This window comes from Mus musculus, chromosome 5 (assembly GCF_000001635.26).
Source record: "Mus musculus strain C57BL/6J chromosome 5, GRCm38.p6 C57BL/6J".
NCBI classification, from domain to species: domain Eukaryota; kingdom Metazoa; phylum Chordata; class Mammalia; order Rodentia; family Muridae; genus Mus; species Mus musculus.
The window spans coordinates 77,396,154-77,413,439 of NC_000071.6; the positions used below are offsets into that span (position 1 = coordinate 77,396,154).

The 17,286-nt window shown below is 45.9% G+C and overlaps 1 protein-coding gene across 2 annotated transcripts in view; it reads right to left on the reverse strand.

Moving 5' to 3' along the window:
* Positions 1 to 11,892, reverse strand: part of Igfbp7 (insulin-like growth factor binding protein 7) — a 58,806-nt gene extending 46,914 nt beyond the window's left edge. Inside the window, exons 1-2 of one of the 2 annotated variants that reach the window (NM_001159518.1) lie at positions 11,387 to 11,892; positions 5,334 to 5,426 (exon numbers count right to left, since the gene is read on the reverse strand). In NM_001159518.1, coding sequence (NP_001152990.1) covers positions 5,334 to 5,426; positions 11,387 to 11,861 — 568 coding nt within the window. In that variant the 5' untranslated portion in view covers positions 11,862 to 11,892. The remainder of the gene's footprint in view (positions 1 to 5,333; positions 5,427 to 11,386) is intronic. The other variant, NM_008048.3, reaches the window with a different exon arrangement.
* Between the last annotated feature and the right edge of the window lie 5,394 nt (positions 11,893 to 17,286).

The window sequence follows — 17,286 nt, forward strand, 5'->3', positions numbered from 1 at the left end:
CGGTGCCTACCACATCCCAAGGCTTTGCAAGGCTAGAGATTCAGTGATGAGGGTAGCAGATGAAAACCTGAGGCTCAAGGAAGGCATGCTCTCGAGAAACATCCAACAGGCTGGATCATGTGGGTTTAGGTAAATTCTTACGTACTGTGATACCGACAGAGGCGAACACATTTCCACTTTGTCCAAACAGGCAAGAGCATTGAACTAGCCAGGAGGAAAGACAGAGGCCAGCTCTGAGCTGCCTGCAATGTGAGAGGCCATCCTGCAGTTCAAGAGCTTCCATTTGCTATGGAGGACAAACCTGAAAAGTTCCTTGGCTGTAAAACACTGAATTCTGGGCAGGCAGAGCATATACTACCCCATTGTATAAGAATTTCTCTAAGAATGAGCATCCCCTATAGAAATGGGAAATCACGTTAAAAATAATAATATTCCTAGGCTCAGGCAGGACATGAAGTCATCTGGAAAGTGTTTATGAGTTCCCTGGCGCAGCTCACGTCCAGAGCAATTAAATCAGACTCTTGGGAGTGGAGCTCAGGTATAGCCTTCTGTGACTTGCCCTGGCGATCAGACCAGCTGAGGACGACTGCTCCAAAAGGTGAGGTGGCCTTGAACCTGCAAAGTGGCAGGTAATAATGCTCTGCCACGTTCATTCAGCTCACAGGTGCTGGGTCTGCAAAGCTAGTCATTTTCTTAGCCCTCCTCTCTGCAGCCTCATTTCTAGTCCACACTTGACAGTAAGTGTTATCACCTCTCAGACACAGGCAGCCAACCTAAGTGGGCGCCTCCTGAGTCTAAATTTGCTCATTTACAGTTGAGTGTTTTGATTTTTTTTTTCAAACGTGTTCCTGCCAAGCTGAGGCTACACGCGTAGGTCAAAGAACAGAAACACAGAGAAGGAACTATTATATATATATATATATTTTTTTTAATCAGCAAGATTCTAAGAGCCAAAGATAATGCCCAGCGTGTGTGCCCCCTGGCACTGATGGCACTCTTCATGTTTCAGAATGTGATTTTTATTCACTGTCCTCTATGAAGCCGAGAGTTTAACACACACACACACACACACACACACACACACACACACACACACACAATTCAAACAACTTATTAGTGAGCATTCCTATGTCAAAGATGCTGGAAGAACACATACGGAAGAGACAGGCCAGTGATTATTGCATTGAATGCCCCCTGAACCCAAAGCTGTGGGCTAAAGCCAGTAAGGGACACCACTAGAAGTCAATACATGTGACACTGAGCTGGAAGATGGACACTTGCTATGCTCTAAAGCACTGTATACATGCTAGCCATGGAGTCCAAGCACAGGTGCCAGCCACTAGACCCTCTTTATGGAGTCTGAGATCCCACAGGGACAGGTGGGATTCCTTGTCTTTGTAGAACAAGGTAGAAGTTTTTAGAGGTTGGTCTCTATTACTATTATCCTACTACATTATCATGTAGCCATAAACAAAGTTTTCCCATTTAACCTGGGGGACATATAAAGCAGTGTTGCGTTTGCATTGGTCAGAGTAAGACAGCATCACGCCATAGAAATGACACTTATTTTTTAAATAAATCTTTGAGAACAGGTTTTGCTAGATAGCCTAAGCCGGTTTGGAACTTCCAAACCTCCTGTCCCAGCCTGCTAAGTGTTGGTACTACAAGTGTGTCCCCCTGTATCTGGCTTTTGTTGCTATTTCAATGGTGCTTAGAAACTCACTCAGGCTTCATAATTCTAGTAACAATAAGAATGGACATGAATCGAAACGGGGCCTCTCTGTGTGCTAGATGCTAATATTGTTTTCCCACATTATCTCACCTTTAAGCGGAAGATACAATCATAGCTGCTCTTCAGCTAAGGAAACAACGAATGGAGTAAGTTTGGTTCAGACGCCAGGGAAGAGACGTAAAGGACCTGACTGACTCCAGTGTGCACACGCAGAAGCTCCGTGCTTTATTTCTTCACACATACCATGCAGATCTTGCCTGCTGTAGCACACTACAAGCATACCACAAGAAGTAAAGGCTAGCTAGAGACAGCCGGGTATCAGCCCTGAAGTCCCATTGTACCTACAGTCACCAGGGGCTGGGAGCTGTCTCCCCCAACTTTGGGCGTATCCTGATTGAGGCCATAGGTTCCAGTTCACGGAGTGCATAAAGATCCTAAGATATCCAAAAAACCACCTTCTTCAGGGTGGTGCTAAGAAAAGGGGACATAACCCTCACTTCTGGATATTGTGTACCGAGGGGCCTCGTGCTTGTCCAGGAGAGAGGCATGCTGAGTGAGTGTTTGCTGACTGTCGTTCTTACAGGGGCGGGTCAGGTGTGGCTCTGGAATCTGGTGACTTATGCCAGGAGCTGAGCAGAGCTCACCACTTAAAGCACTACTGCAGATCTGTAACTCATAATGGCCAGGGGGGACTGGGAAAGAAAAGCTATTTCTTTGAGCTCAGCTAGACAGGAAAAGGGGGCAGCCTGCAGTGATGGGCCAGGCAGAATGGATAAAAAGAAAAAGGCCTCGGAGGAGAGAGCATTTGGGTGGTAGCGAGGGAGTGGGAGGTTCTCTTTGCTGAGTTTAGAAAGACCTGCCCTGCCCTGCCTTGCCAGTTACCGTCTAGTGAACCAAAGGCTCCATGGTACACAAAGCCAAGTCAGATCCACTCTACTCCACCACTCTGAGCCTCTGATCCGAGACACACCTGAGCCCACAGGGGCCTCTAGCTCTGAAGCCCAGGCTTGTCAGACATTGGGCAGCATCTTTATCTCTGCCCCGGCTTGCCCTCTCCAGCCGGGCTTAGCATCTTTAATAAGGGGCCACACTGCAGGACCCGGCTCCTTGATGTCAATGCTCACAGAGAAGCGTGCATTTCATTTTCCATCAAAAGCTGGCGGCTTCCTGAGGGGTTCCTTTTGGAAGCCAAGGTTGCCATCTAACTGCCGAAGGCCCCATTGAAATTCCCCTTTGGAGCCCTGAGTTCTGAAAACTCCCACGGAGAATGAACCAGCTTGGAGTCCTGCAGGCCTTGGGCCACCCTGACACATTCCTGAAGCTTCATTGCTGTGTGGTCCCTTTCAAAACCTTTGGAAAGTTCCAGGAGATCCATTTCTTGATCAATGTTTTCATCTTTGCCTGGAGTGGAGCCAGAAGAGAGCAGAGCAGATGTCAGATCCAAAGCCTTTCTGACTCCACCACTTGACCGCTTGGTGGTTAATTTGTGCGGATGTAAATGAAATGCCTGGGAAATGTTTCTCATTCAAGGGAAGACATGCTGTGATAAAACTCATCACTTATGTGCTGACTTTAAAAAAAAAGAGAGAGAGAGGCAAGCAAGCTCCTGTAGAAGCTGGAGGTGTCCCATCTCCCCCAAAATACTGTGAGAAACAGGGCAACAACAGTCAGCTGCACCAGTGCCTGGTAGAATATTAAAGCACTAGGTTTTTTGTTTTTTGTTTTTTTCTTCTTCTAGTGTCGAAATGGAATATGATGAATTGAGTTCTCAAATTCTTCCATGAATTTCCCCTTAACCTTGTCAAGAGTCTAACTGGTGCCGGAGAGGTGGCTCAGCAGTTAAGAGCACTGGGCTGCTCTTCTGTAGAAAGGTTCAACTCCTAGTACCACGTGGCAGCTTGAAACTGTTGGTAATTCCAGTTCCAGGGTATCTAAAACCCTCACTCAGACAAACATGCGGGCAAACCACCAATGCACATGAAATAAAAATAAATTAAGAGTCTAATGGCACCACTACCAACAAATAGGCTTCAGTACCAACGAATGCAAATTGATGCACAACTACCCACGAACCACCCTAAGGTGTGCAGTAGAATCTCACGTTGAGGAAGTAGAGATTCGCTGGGATCACAGTACACAGGCCTGTGAAGGAGGAAGCCTAAATGGTACCACTATGCACTGTTACACTGAAGTTGTGACAGCCACCTTTTTACAGTAGCCAGCTCTGTGAACTTGTCAGCTCGGCTTGGCCTTGGTCTCATGCACTGTGCTGTGGCTTGATGAGGATCAACCTCATGAACGGGCCTTTGTCAACGCTAGGTTACTCAGCCTGTTTTACCTGGCTTGAACCGTTCTTAGTTTTCAGAGGCAAGACTTCTGTGTTACTCTGGCCTGCTTCTGGGAACAGCAGGATTTCTTCCCTGGATTTCCTGGACAGCTATGCTGCCTCCCCCTGCACCCCCCTCTCCCCACCCCTGCCTCCTTCCCAGCATTCTGCTGGGTTGGAGATGCTAAGTGGGTGGGGCCTGCTGTAAGCCCAGCTGTGGCTAGTTAATCTTGTCCTCTGTGAACCCAGAAAGCAATTCGGCACACTAGCTTTTTCAAAAGGGTCCGATCGTTTGGCCATTAATTGAATTTGGGATAGAACACGATTCAACAATTTAACACATATACATTTCAAGTGAAAAGGAGGCACGCTTCCCCCCATTACTGTGGCTTTCTTTTCCTGCTACACCAGAGTCTTAGTGTATAGTGTGTATAGGGGTGCTCCTCACCATGGGCATTTTGAGCCCCTCTACCCTGACTCCACTCCTAAGGAGTGAAGGATATCTGGGGACATCTTTACTATTACCTTAAGTGAACAGGCACATGAACTACTGGGTATATCTCATTTTCCATCATTTTCAAAACTTTCTGATCTTGTCACTCATAAACTCCCAAAGGGAGGGACATTCGTGGGTCCCCCTGGTTTAACTCTTTTGACAAGAATTCAGTCTTTCCTTTCTACTGGTTCCTAAGATGTTTGTGCTATAGTTAAAGGCGTAGAGGCAAAGTCAGAACCCACACGGGGCAGCTGGAGGCAGAGAAAGCTCACAGTCCAATCCCCTGGGAGGCCCACTGCCCTTGGACCCTACCCAGACTTAGAGAAGCCAGCTGCCCTTGGACTCCAACCAAGGGCACTGTGTCGGCGAGCTGTCCAAAAGAACACCCCGTATAAGGCAGTTTCTTCTAGAAGGCAAGTCTCTAGTGAACCCTTCTAGGGATAGGACAGAAATCACACTAAGGATGCCAGTTACTGCCTGCTCAGCTCCATCATTCCATCTCAGAGCTGACCAGTGTGAGGGAGGGGAAAATGGTGACGGTCTCTTCTACTCTGCCCTCCTAACTGAGGTCCCTTCTCAGCTCTAATGGGGGGCTTTCTCGACTCCCACACAACTGCGCTACAGTTTTCATGCCACAGGTTTTTTCCCCCTGGTGTGTAACCTGAATGTGCCCGTGGCTATTTCATTTAGGCTTTTAAATTCGCTTTCCTTGAAGAACTCTGGAACGGGCACTTGCCATTTAATAACCAATTCCCAAACTAGGTAGACTGTTACTGTACCTTGTTCTCTGGAGTGCTTGTCTCTAAAACAGCGGTTCTCAACCTGTGGGTTGTGACTCCTTTGGGCTGGTTGGGTGTCCCATATCAGAGACCCTGCATATCACATACATACATTATGATTAATAACAGTAGCAAAATTACGGTTATGAAGTAGTGATGAAGTGACTATGCCTGGGGATCACCACAACATGAGGAACTGTATTAGAGAGTCACAGCATTAGGAAGGCCGAGAACCGCTGCTCTAAAGGGACCCTGCCTGAGTCCCTTACCCCCTCTTCAAAGTTGCCTGTCCCCTTTCTAAAGCTACTCCAGGAGCTCAGAGCTTCCCTACAACTTGGTGACTGAGACAGGATCAATCAATAAGGAAGAATTAGTGATCTGCTCACTGTTCTAGAAGCGTCTATGTTTAACAAGGGCAAACAGGGCCAAGAAAGTTATAAAACTATAGAGGCATTATTATTGGGTTGGGGCAGGTTTTTTCCAACATAATATTTTTTATCGATTATTTGGGAATTACCGACACCTGGATCACACTCACTTTCCAGTTCTCTCAGGTCTGCTCCCCCACCATTGCTGCTCCCCCTAACTCCCACAAAGGAGGAGGAAGAAGAGGAGAAGAGGAAGAAGAGGAGGAGGAGGAGGAGGAAGATGAGGAGAAGACAAGCCCAGTTTATGTTGCCCATATATGTACTGGAGCACGGGCAAACTCCCAGTGGTCAGCCACTTAAAGAAAACTGGGTCCTTCCCTCCTGCATCCCCACCAGAAGCCACGAGTTGTGGAGAGCTTCACGTCAGCATCCTTGTCACAGTTTGAAAGTGTTCTCTTCCTGGCTTTCTGCCTAGGCGGTTACTAGGGGGTGGGGAAGGGGCTGTCATAGAAGTCTTGTGTATGTCTCTTTCTCAACTGTGAGTCTGCAGTCGTTGACTCTCTTGGAGGCAACTTTCCCCCTTCTCTCTGTTTCTCTGATCTGACAGCAAGGACAGAGAGTAATGGTGGGGCTGTAATTCAGGGGCTGTACTGGCTGATATGCAAGCAATCTAAGACTGAACTTAGTAAGACAGTGTTCAGAAGTATAAGGAACACCGGGCACAGGTAAACACAGCCTGGCCTGGCAAGTTAGGGTCTTGGGACTGTCAGTTCTTAGACTTTTTTCTAATTGTCTTTTGTGTTCTTTGACTAACCTCTCTTCAATTCTTCCTATACCAACGTCACCTTCCACCTCTGTAGAAGACCTTCTGCTCTCTGCTCCTGTGAGTTTGACATTTTTAAGTTTCCATGTAGGAACAAGATCATGTGATATTTGTCTCTTTGAATATAACTTATTTAACATAGTCTTCCAAGTTCATCCATGCTGTCACAAATGACAAGATTCCCTTCTTTTGTAAGGCTAAATAATGTTCCATGTCCTCTCCCTTCTGACTCCATTCCCGCTCCCGTATTCGATCTTCTTTAGCTGTTTTATTTATTTATCTATTTATTTACTTCTCTGTCTCAACCAGGATATCACTCCCCCAAGAAGTCATTATTGGCTCTTTCTCCCTACATCTGGACACCATTCCCCCAGCATAAATCTGCTCTTTTTGCAAGACAGAGCTATCTTAACAAAACATTACATGGACATGTCCGGTCTCAAGATAAACCAGTCGCCTGACAAGTTCATTGGCTGTTGGACCTCCTCTGTTTCAGCTTCCAGTGGAGTTCCTGGGTTCATTCAAGGACAGGAATGGCACAGTAGCATTTACATGACATGTTACCAACCTGAAAATAAGTTTAAAATGAACTCCTTAAAGAAAGGGTTTTAAATGTGCTAAATAAACTTCACTGAAGTTTTGTTTTGTTTCTAACTTACAACACAGCTCCTGGACCTGACTATAGCTAGCAACATGCTGTGAGTCTGAGGATTTGGTGGAAAGTGACCATAGTATCAGAACTCAAGATGGCTGAGTGCAGAGAGTCAGATAAATTCCCTGCTTAGACGTCAGGAAGGCAGAAGAATAAATCAGAGGCATGTGTGTGTCTGTGTGTGTGTCTCTCTCTCTCTCTCTCTGTGTGTGTAAGGACACACAGCAAGGAGCCCACTGTCTACATTCCCAGAGGAAGGCACTTCCCCTAGGGTCTCCTCTGTCTGACTAACAAACATATACCAAGCTTTGTTAGCCAGACACTGCGTTTGAAAGGCACTATAAGACAGAGGCTGCCCTTTATTCTAGGAGAAACACAGACATTTAAGGAGATGGCGGGATGGTTCATACAGCACAGCTTATACAGCCCCGCTCCCCCTCACATCTGTGCTCTCTGGCTCATGGAAGTGCCCCACCCACCCCACTCATTCACTGCCTCACTCACCCCTAGCCTCGATACCATTTCCCCGTTGTACATTCTTCAGGGTACACACAACTATGTAAAAATATTGTTTATTTCTGTCTAAAGCTTACACCGAACTCTGCAAGTAAGAACTTGTGTCTATTCATTCAAAGTTGCTTACCCTGAGGCTAAATGAGTGTTAGGGGAAGTCTTTCATTCATCAGTCCATTCAAGTACTGATCTGGGCCCTTGGAGATTTGGGCTCTTTGGGCAACAAAGATTCTCTTCTCATCTAAAGCCAACTTTTTGATTGAGCAAGGACACCAATCTTCATCCAGTAGTCTCCTCAGTTAATTGGCATGTCATTCAATCATCATAAAACCCTGTGATATAACTGTAACCCCATGCTACAGGTGAGGAACTCTATGGACAGAGAGGCCATGAGGGAACAAAGCTGGTGGTTCATGGTAGAGTTAACATTCATATTCCGGGAGTCAGGTCTACAGCTGACTGTCAGCTACAGGACCTTTGTATAAACACACAGCATGGATCCGGTAAGACTTTCTTGATGTTGAACAGTACTAGGAGAATAGTAACATCATAATGGAGCAGGGGAAAGTCAGGTCTCACTGAGAAAGTGACAAGAATTCCAAGGAAGGCTGTATGTCTGTCTCTCTGTGTGTCCCTGTGTATGTATCTTTGTGTGCATGTCCATGTCTGTGTCCGTGTGTCCGTGTCCGTGTCCATGTGTGTGTGTGTGTGTGTGTGTGTGTGTGTGTGTGTGCAGGATGTAGGCAGGAGGCACTCTAGGCAGAAGGTAGTTCCAAAGGCATGTAGAACAGCAGCCATATAGTCTAGCAGGAATACAGGAAGACTGGAGGGAAGAGATCTGATGGAATCGCACTGTGAAGACCCTCCTATTGCCTGAGTGGCAGTTTGAACTGAGCCATGGAAGGACTAAGAAGAGAGACTGAGTGGTGGTATTCTAGGGTCCACAAGTAACATTTCTGAAGGGTGAGAAAATGGTACTCAAATATATCAGAGTAACTACATGGGTACCAAGGAACTCAGATGTAAAGGACTGTAAGCGAAAGGTCTGAGAACTGGGATAGAAGAGCAACATCTTCTGTCCTGGCGCCATGGCTATTCATCACGACCCTCATCATCTTTGTCCTGATTCTTTTTATTAAACTGAATTGTCAGTCATCCCCGCCCCCCCCCCCCCCCCCGTCCAGTTAGCCAAGGACCTCAGTGAATTCTACTGGCACTCAGTTCACAGTGACGGCTCCAAGACTTGAGATTATTAGCTCTTTCACTGCAGGAATATAGAACCAAGCAGGGCAAGGTCTCTCGCTGGAAGGCATTAAATGGTAATCTCAGTGAAGAGCAACACCAGGAGGGGCTCCAGGGATCCAGGGAAAGTGCTCGGTAATTTGTAACCAATACACACTTCCTTCATCGTCAAGCCCAGATTTGCTCCGTGCGTCCCCGGCTATACACAGCTGAAGCTGGCTAGCTGCTCAATAAATATTATGCTTAATGAAAACAGAGGAACAGAATGTAGATGGCTTATTTCACCTGGGCTGAGTTCTGCAAAAATACACCTTCTCTCCCTCAATGCAAACACAATGCAAGTTTCTTTTGGGGGGAAAGGAATGGCCAGAAGAGGGAGGAAATACATTTTTACTCTCTACAAAGACCCAGTGCTAAATGGTACATAAGGAAGCAGTACTGTCTATTTAGCTTTTATCGCTGTTAGACTGTCCCTAGGACCCCAGATGAGTACATGATCACCCACTCTCCTCTGCTTTGGAAAGGTATTCTGGAGGCTCTCTGTCGGCTCCCTAGCCCCTCCTGTTCTTCCTGGCACCCTCCTACCAGAGCCTTAGAAGCCGGTCCCCATGTGTGTCAGGGTGAGATGGAGAGATGACAGACTGACTTATGTCAAGGTTTCCAATTTTAGATGCTATTTATCTCCATCTTCCTGAGCATAAAGAGGAAGCCAGGCCATACCCTTAAAGTGGATTGCAGCCTAGAGAGGGACCAAAGAGCTGGGTGTCCCTGGCAACGAGGCAGACCAGACCGGTGCCTTCTTATTTCTTCATCATACTGTGTGAGTGTCAAGAGAAGGAAGTAGCAAGAGAGAAACTGATAAAACTCTATATCTCCAAAAAAAGACAGGAGAATGGAGGGGCACAACTTGGGATGAAGAAGTAGCCTGGGAAGAGGAGTGGAGAGGATAATGATGAGGCTAAATATAATAAAAGTACATTTATGAAATATCATAACAAAAGCTATCATTTTGTATAATTAATAAATTATTTTTATTCATTATAAAATAATATAAATTATCCTGTTTTATAAATATGTAATACATAAATAATATACAACACATACAAGTATATAGTATTATATATGTAATAAGTATATATCAAAATATAAAATAGTATAAACATATAAAATGATAAAAATTAACAAAATAAACTCGCCACAGATGAGGAAACACCACTTGGGAAGTCACCAGGCTAATCTGCTCTGATAGGGGAAAGATGTCTGCCTCTGAGACTCTGGGAAAGAAGTTTCCCCTTGGGATGTTTATAAGAAACTCTCAATATTTGTAATGAATTTGTAATGTTCATTTCCCCTCATGATGTGACTGTTGTGCAAGAGCTAAAGGGGGAAAATGGAGGTTTCTGTTGGAAACAGGGATATTTGGTCTGTGATTTTATAAACGGTGGTAATATCCTACATGGGTAACTGTGAGTTATACCACTTAAGGCTTTCAATGGTGAACTTTGAAGCGAATGGCACACAGCCTATTTGCATAGGGATTTCTGGGAAAAACTGTCAAGAAAGAACTGTTCCTTGGAAAGGCTGGAGAAAGCCTGAACTGTGTTCAAGATGCAACAGCTGACATTCCTCCCCTCCCCTCCTACCTTGGCTGAAGCCGGGGCAGCAGCTGCCAGAGCAGGACTCTAACTTTCCCTCGAAACGACTGCTCATGGAAAATGTTATTTCAGGCACTAGGAGTTAAAGTTTCTGATTTCTTTCTTCCCCCCAACCTCAGACTTTTTTCCAACTTCATTTGTGCAAGTTTGGATTAGTATGGGATACAATAGACAAACCCAATGTCAAAGCCATTCCAGCGGAACCTTGCATCCTGTGGACAAATTATGAAAAAACATAACCAAGGCCCGAGAAGAAAAACAACATGGTCAGAGGATTCACAACATCAAAGCGTTTGTGTTTCTTTTAACCCTCAAGTATAATGTTCTAGCTAGGTTACCGCTTGAGAATTGGAAACGCCAGTACTTGAATATTAATATGAACTTCAACTTAAAGAATTATCTTGTTAGTAAATCGACTTTCTGAACATCTTTCCTTTGCATTTTTCTGCTAACCCTGTCTACCCATCTTTCTGTACACACCCAAAAGAAAGAAAGAACGACGAGAAAGGTTTTTAAGAGTGTGGAGGCGTTTGAAACTTGCCCTGCAGGCTAGTTGGGTAAACTGTGCCTCGGAGTCTCGGAAAATCTTTTCTATATTTACACCCGTTACTGCGATTTCTCACTTTCTTGGCGCACACAGGCAACTCCAAATAAAACCATGCCAAGAGAACCAGGGAGGCGTTTCTCCTGGCTCGGGACACCGGGTTAGCCATCAACTCCTCCCTCCCGCGGGTCTCCAGGAATGCTCTGCGGCGGCGGGGGAGGAGGAAGGAGTGGGCGGGGAAGGCGCTGGTGCCCACCTTGCTCGCAGGTGCCCTTGCTGACCTGGGTGATGGCCTTCTCCCCGCGGCTCTCGGCGCGCAGGCTGGCAGCGCGCAGCTGGCAGCCGCTGGGGTAGGTGATGCCGTTGCTGCCGCACACCGGGTAGCGGCTCTTGCACACGCACACGGCGAGGGTCGCGGGACCGCCGGCTGCTGCCCCGGCTTTACCCTTCCGCCTCTTGCGGCTCTTCACGCACTCCATGCCCGGCGCGCAGTGCCCCCTGCCGGCCGCGCCGCCCCCGCACGGCTCACCCTCGCCGCGAGCACACACCGGGCAGCACCCGCACGCGTCGCGGGTCTCACCCAGCGGGCAGCCGAGCCGGGGCAGCGCGGGGCAGGAGGCCGGCACGCACGGGCCGCAGGCATCCGAAGAGGAGGAAGAGGAGAGGGGCAGGAGCAGGAGCAGCAGTCCGGCTGCACCCAGCAGCAGGGCGCGCGGCGGCCGCTCCATCATAAGGTGGCTGGATGCGAGCGCGCGAGTGAGCAGTCCGGGTCCCGGAGGCCAACCCTTAAAGCCGCTGCCCCGCCCGGTGCTCCGTGGGAGCCCTCCCCGGGGCGGAGAGTCAGCCCGCTGCCCGCCCCGCTTCGCCCGCCCGGGATCCGGCCTCCCGCCGTCGCCGTCGTGGGCATCCTCGCTGCCCTGGAGAGCTCGTCCCACGTCCACCATGCGTGCTGACCGGCTCCTGCTCAGCCCCCTGCCCCTGTCCTCACTCTGCAGCACTGGAGGGAACGAGCCTCCCGCGTCCTTTCCTGCTCATTTTCCAGATCCAGCTATTTTTTTTTAAACTTTTTTTTTTTAAACAACTAGGACTTTATGAAAATGCACTGTTTACTTCATTAAATTCTCGTGGGTCTGGGAAACCTGAGTGCTTTGTGGTTACTCTTTTAAGGACAGACTACGAAGGGAGTAGCGTTTGTGTCCTCTTTGGCTACAGGGCTGGTTTTCGATGTCATGTTCTTCTTTTTGGAACTTCATAATCTTGCTCTTCTCTCGTATCACCCAAGCTATCTGATGCTGAGTCGTTTAAAATTCTTTTTAAAAGTTATGGTTCTAGACTTATTTGCTTTTATTTTATGTGTATGGATGTTTTGGCTGCATGTATGTGTACATTATGTGTGTGCCTGGTGCCTCCGGGGTGGTGGTGGTAGGGTAGAAGACCTGATACCCCGTTACTGGAGTTATAGACAGTTGTTAGACACCTTGTGTGTGCTAGGAATCGAACTCAGGTCTTGGATGTGAAGCCAGTGCTCCCTTAACTGCTAAGCCATTTTTTTTTAAAAGCATTTTTATTTTGTGTTTGTGAGTGAGTATGTATGTTTGTGGGTCCTCGTGCCAAATATGTGGAGGTTAGAGAAAATCAGCTGTGGGGCAGCTGATTTTCTCTGTCTACTATGTGGGTCCTAGGGCTTGAATTCTGCTTATCAAACTGGTTCCCAAACCACTGGCCTGGGTTAGTATTTAAAACACACAGAGAAGACCATTTAGAGGAAGGCTACTATTGGACCTGCGGGGACACTGGTCTTGTGTCCTGTTTCTTTAGGATATTTAGCAGTTTAGTGCTCACACATGTGGGAAGCCGTTGCAGAGTGGCAGTTACAGAGTGGCAGTTGCAGAGTGGCAGTTGGCTACTGCTGGCCACCACACATACATAGGCAGTAAAGGTTCTTTTGCCAAGACGAGGTTTTGAGAATTAACCAAAGTTAACCAATCAGATGAGAGACAAGTTAACCAATCAGATGAGAGACAAGTTAACCAATCAGATGAGAGACAAGTTAACCAATCAGATGAAAGACAAGTTAACCAATCAGATGAGAGAGACTCCTCTCCTAGGCCTATATAAGCAGCACCAGTTCTGGGCTTGGGGTCACTTCGCCTCTGCAATCAAGCTCTCCCAATAAACATGTGCAGAAGGATCCTGTTGCAGCGTCTTTCTTCCTGGCCAGTCGGGCATGTGCAAGACACACAGATAGCAGTTAGCAGGGATCAGGATCTCTGATCCCAGAAGGAAGAGCTTGAGACAGAGCTCACTGGAGTCCACAGAAACACTAGTCTTAGGGACTATGTTAAAAGAACAAAACATTCAGGAAATTAGTCTGAACAGGTGAGAGGGTGCGCCAGAGAACCTGACAGCTTCTGGAACAGGCGGAAGCACAGAGGCGCTGAGGCAGCACCCTTTGTGGGCCGGGGACAGCCAGCCACCGTCCGGACCGGAGGACAGGTGCCCGCCCGGCTGGGGAGGCGGCCTAAGCCACAGCAGCAGCGGTCGCCATCTTGGTCCGAGACCCGCCGAACTTAGGAAATTAGTCTGAACAGGTGAGAGGGTGCGCCAGAGAACCTGACAGCTTCTGGAACAGGCAGAAGCACAGAGGCGCTGAGGCAGCACCCTGTGTAGGCCGGGGACAGCCGGCCACCTTCCGGACCAGAGAACAGGTGCCTGCCCGGCTGGGGAGGCGACCTAAGCCACAGCAGCAGCGGTCGCCATCTTGGTCCCGGGACTCCAAGGAACTTAGGAATTTAGTCTGCTTAGGTGAGAGTCTGTACCACCTGGGAACTGCCAAAGCAACACAGTGTCTGAGAAAGGTCCTGTTTTGGGCCTTCTTCTTCGGCCAGGAGGAGGTCCAAATACAAGATATCTGCGCACCTTCCCTGTAAGAGAGCTTGCCAGCAGAGAGTGCCCTGAGCACTGAAACTCAGAGGAGAGAATCTGTCTCCCAGGTCTGCTGATAGACGGTAACAGAATCACCAGAAGAACAATCTCTAAACAGAGTCAACTATAACTACTAACTCCAGAGATTACCAGATGGCGAAAGGTAAACGGAGGAATCTTACTAACAGGAACCAAGACCACTCACCATCACCAGAACCCAGCACACCCACTTCGCCCAGTCCAGGGAACCCCAACACACCTGAGAACCTAGACCTAGATTTAAAAGCATATCTCATGATGATGGTAGAGGACATCAAGAAGGACTTTAATAAATCACTTAAAGAAATACAGGAGAACACTGCTAAAGAGTTACAAGTCCTTAAAGAAAAACAGGAAAACACAATCAAACAGGTAGAAGTCCTTACAGAAAAAGAGGAAAAAACATACAAACAGGTGATGGAAATGAACAAAACCATACTAGACCTAAAAAGGGAAGTAGACACAATAAAGAAAACTCAAAGCGAGGCAACACTAGAGATAGAAACCCTAGGAAAGAAATCTGGAACCATAGATTTGAGCATCAGCAACAGAATACAAGAGATGGAAGAGAGAATCTCAGGTGCAGAAGATTCCATAGAGAACATCGGCACAACAATCAAAGAAAATGGAAAATGCAAAAAGATCCTAACTCAAAATATCCAGGAAATCCAGGACACAATAAGAAGACCAAACGTACGGATAATAGGAGTGGATGAGAATGAAGATTTTCAACTCAAAGGTCCAGCAAACATCTTCAACAAAATTATTGAAGAAAACTTCCCAAATCTAAAGAATGAGATGCATATGAACATACAAGAAGCCTACAGAACTCCAAATAGACTGGACCAGAAAAGAAATTCCTCCCGACACATAATAATCAGAACATCAAATGCACTAAATAAAGATAGAATACTAAAAGCAGTAAGGGAAAAAGGTCAAGTAACATATAAAGGCAAGCCTATCAGAATTACACCAGATTTTTCACCAGAGACTATGAAAGCCAGAAGAGCCTGGACAGATGTTATACAGACACTAAGAGAACACAAACTGCAGCCCAGGCTACTATACCCAGCCAAACTCTCAATTATCATAGAGGGAGAAACCAAAGTATTCCACGACAAAACCAAATTCACGCATTATCTCTCCACGAATCCAGCCCTTCAAAGGATAATAACAGAAAAAAACCAATACAAGAACGGGAACAACGCCCTAGAAAAAACAAGAAGGTAATCCCTCAACAAACCTAAAAGAAGACAGCCACAAGAACAGAATGCCACCTTTAACAACTAAAATAACAGGAAGCAACAATTACTTTTCCTTAATATCTCTTAACATCAATGGTCTCAACTCGCCAATAAAAAGACATAGACTAACAAACTGGCTACACAAACAAGACCCAACATTTTGCTGCTTACAGGAAACTCATCTCAGAGAAAAAGATAGACACTACCTCAGAATGAAAGGCTGGAAAACAATTTTCCAAGCAAATGGTATGAAGAAACAAGCAGGAGTAGCCATCCTAATATCTGATAAGATTGACTTCCAACCCAAAGTCATCAAAAAAGACAAGGAGGGACACTTCATTCTCATCAAAGGTAAAATCCTCCAAGAGGAACTCTCAATTCTGAATATCTATGCTCCAAATACAAGAGCAGCCACATTCACTAAAGAAACTTTAGTAAAGCTCAAAGCACACATTGCGCCTCACACAATAATAGTGGGAGACTTCAACACACCACTTTCACCAATGGACAGATCATGGAAACAGAAACTAAACAGGGACACACTGAAACTAACAGAAGTGATGAAACAAATGGATCTGACAGATATCTACAGAACATTTTACCCTAAAACAAAAGGATATACCTTCTTCTCAGCACCTCATGGTACCTTCTCCAAAATTGACCACATAATAGGTCACAAATCAGGCCTCAACAGATTCAAAAATATTGAAATTGTCCCATGTATCCTATCAGATCACCATGCACTAAGGCTGATCTTCAATAACAAAATAAATAACAGAAAGCCAACATTCACATGGAAACTGAACAACACTCTTCTCAATGATACCTTGGTCAAGGAAGGAATAAAGAAAGAAATTAAAGACTTTTTAGAGTTTAATGAAAATGAAGCCACAACGTACCCAAACCTTTGGGACACAATGAAAGCATTTCTAAGAGGGAAACTCATAGCTATGAGTGCCTTCAAGAAAAAACGGGAGAGAGCACATACTAGCAGCTTGACAACACATCTAAAAGCTCTAGAAAAAAAGGAAGCAAATTCACCCAAGAGGAGTAGACGGCAGGAAATAATCAAACTCAGGGGTGAAATCAACCAAGTGGAAACAAGAAGAACTATTCAAAGAATTAACCAAACGAGGAGTTGGTTCTTTGAGAAAATCAACAAGATAGATAAACCCTTAGCTAGACTCACTAAAGGGCACAGGGACAAAATCCTAATTAACAAAATCAGAAATGAAAAGGGAGACATAACAACAGATCCTGAAGAAATCCAAAACACCATCAGATCCTTCTACAAAAGGCTATACTCAACAAAACTGGAAAACCTGGACGAAATGGACAAATTTCTGGACAGATACCAGGTACCAAAGTTGAATCAGGATCAAGTTGACCTTCTAAACAGTCCCATATCCCCTAAAGAAATAGAAGCAGTTATTAATAGTCTCCCAGCCAAAAAAAGCCCAGGACCAGACGGGTTTAGTGCAGAGTTCTATCAGACCTTCAAAGAAGATCTAACTCCAGTTCTGCACAAACTTTTTCACAAGATAGAAGTAGAAGGTATTCTACCCAACTCATTTTATGAAGCCACTATTACTCTGATACCTAAACCACAGAAAGATCCAACAAAGATAGAGAACTTCAGACCAATTTCTCTTATGAACATCGATGCAAAAATCCTTAATAAAATTCTCGCTAACCGAATCCAAGAACACATTAAAGCAATCATCCATCCTGACCAAGTAGGTTTTATTCCAGGGATGCAGGGATGGTTTAATATACGAAAATCCATCAATGTAATCCATTATATAAACAAACTCAAAGACAAAAACCACATGATCATCTCGTTAGATGCAGAAAAAGCATTTGACAAGATCCAACACCCATTCATGATAAAAGTTCTGGAAAGATCAGGAATTCAAGGCCAATACCTAAACATGATAAAAGCAATCTA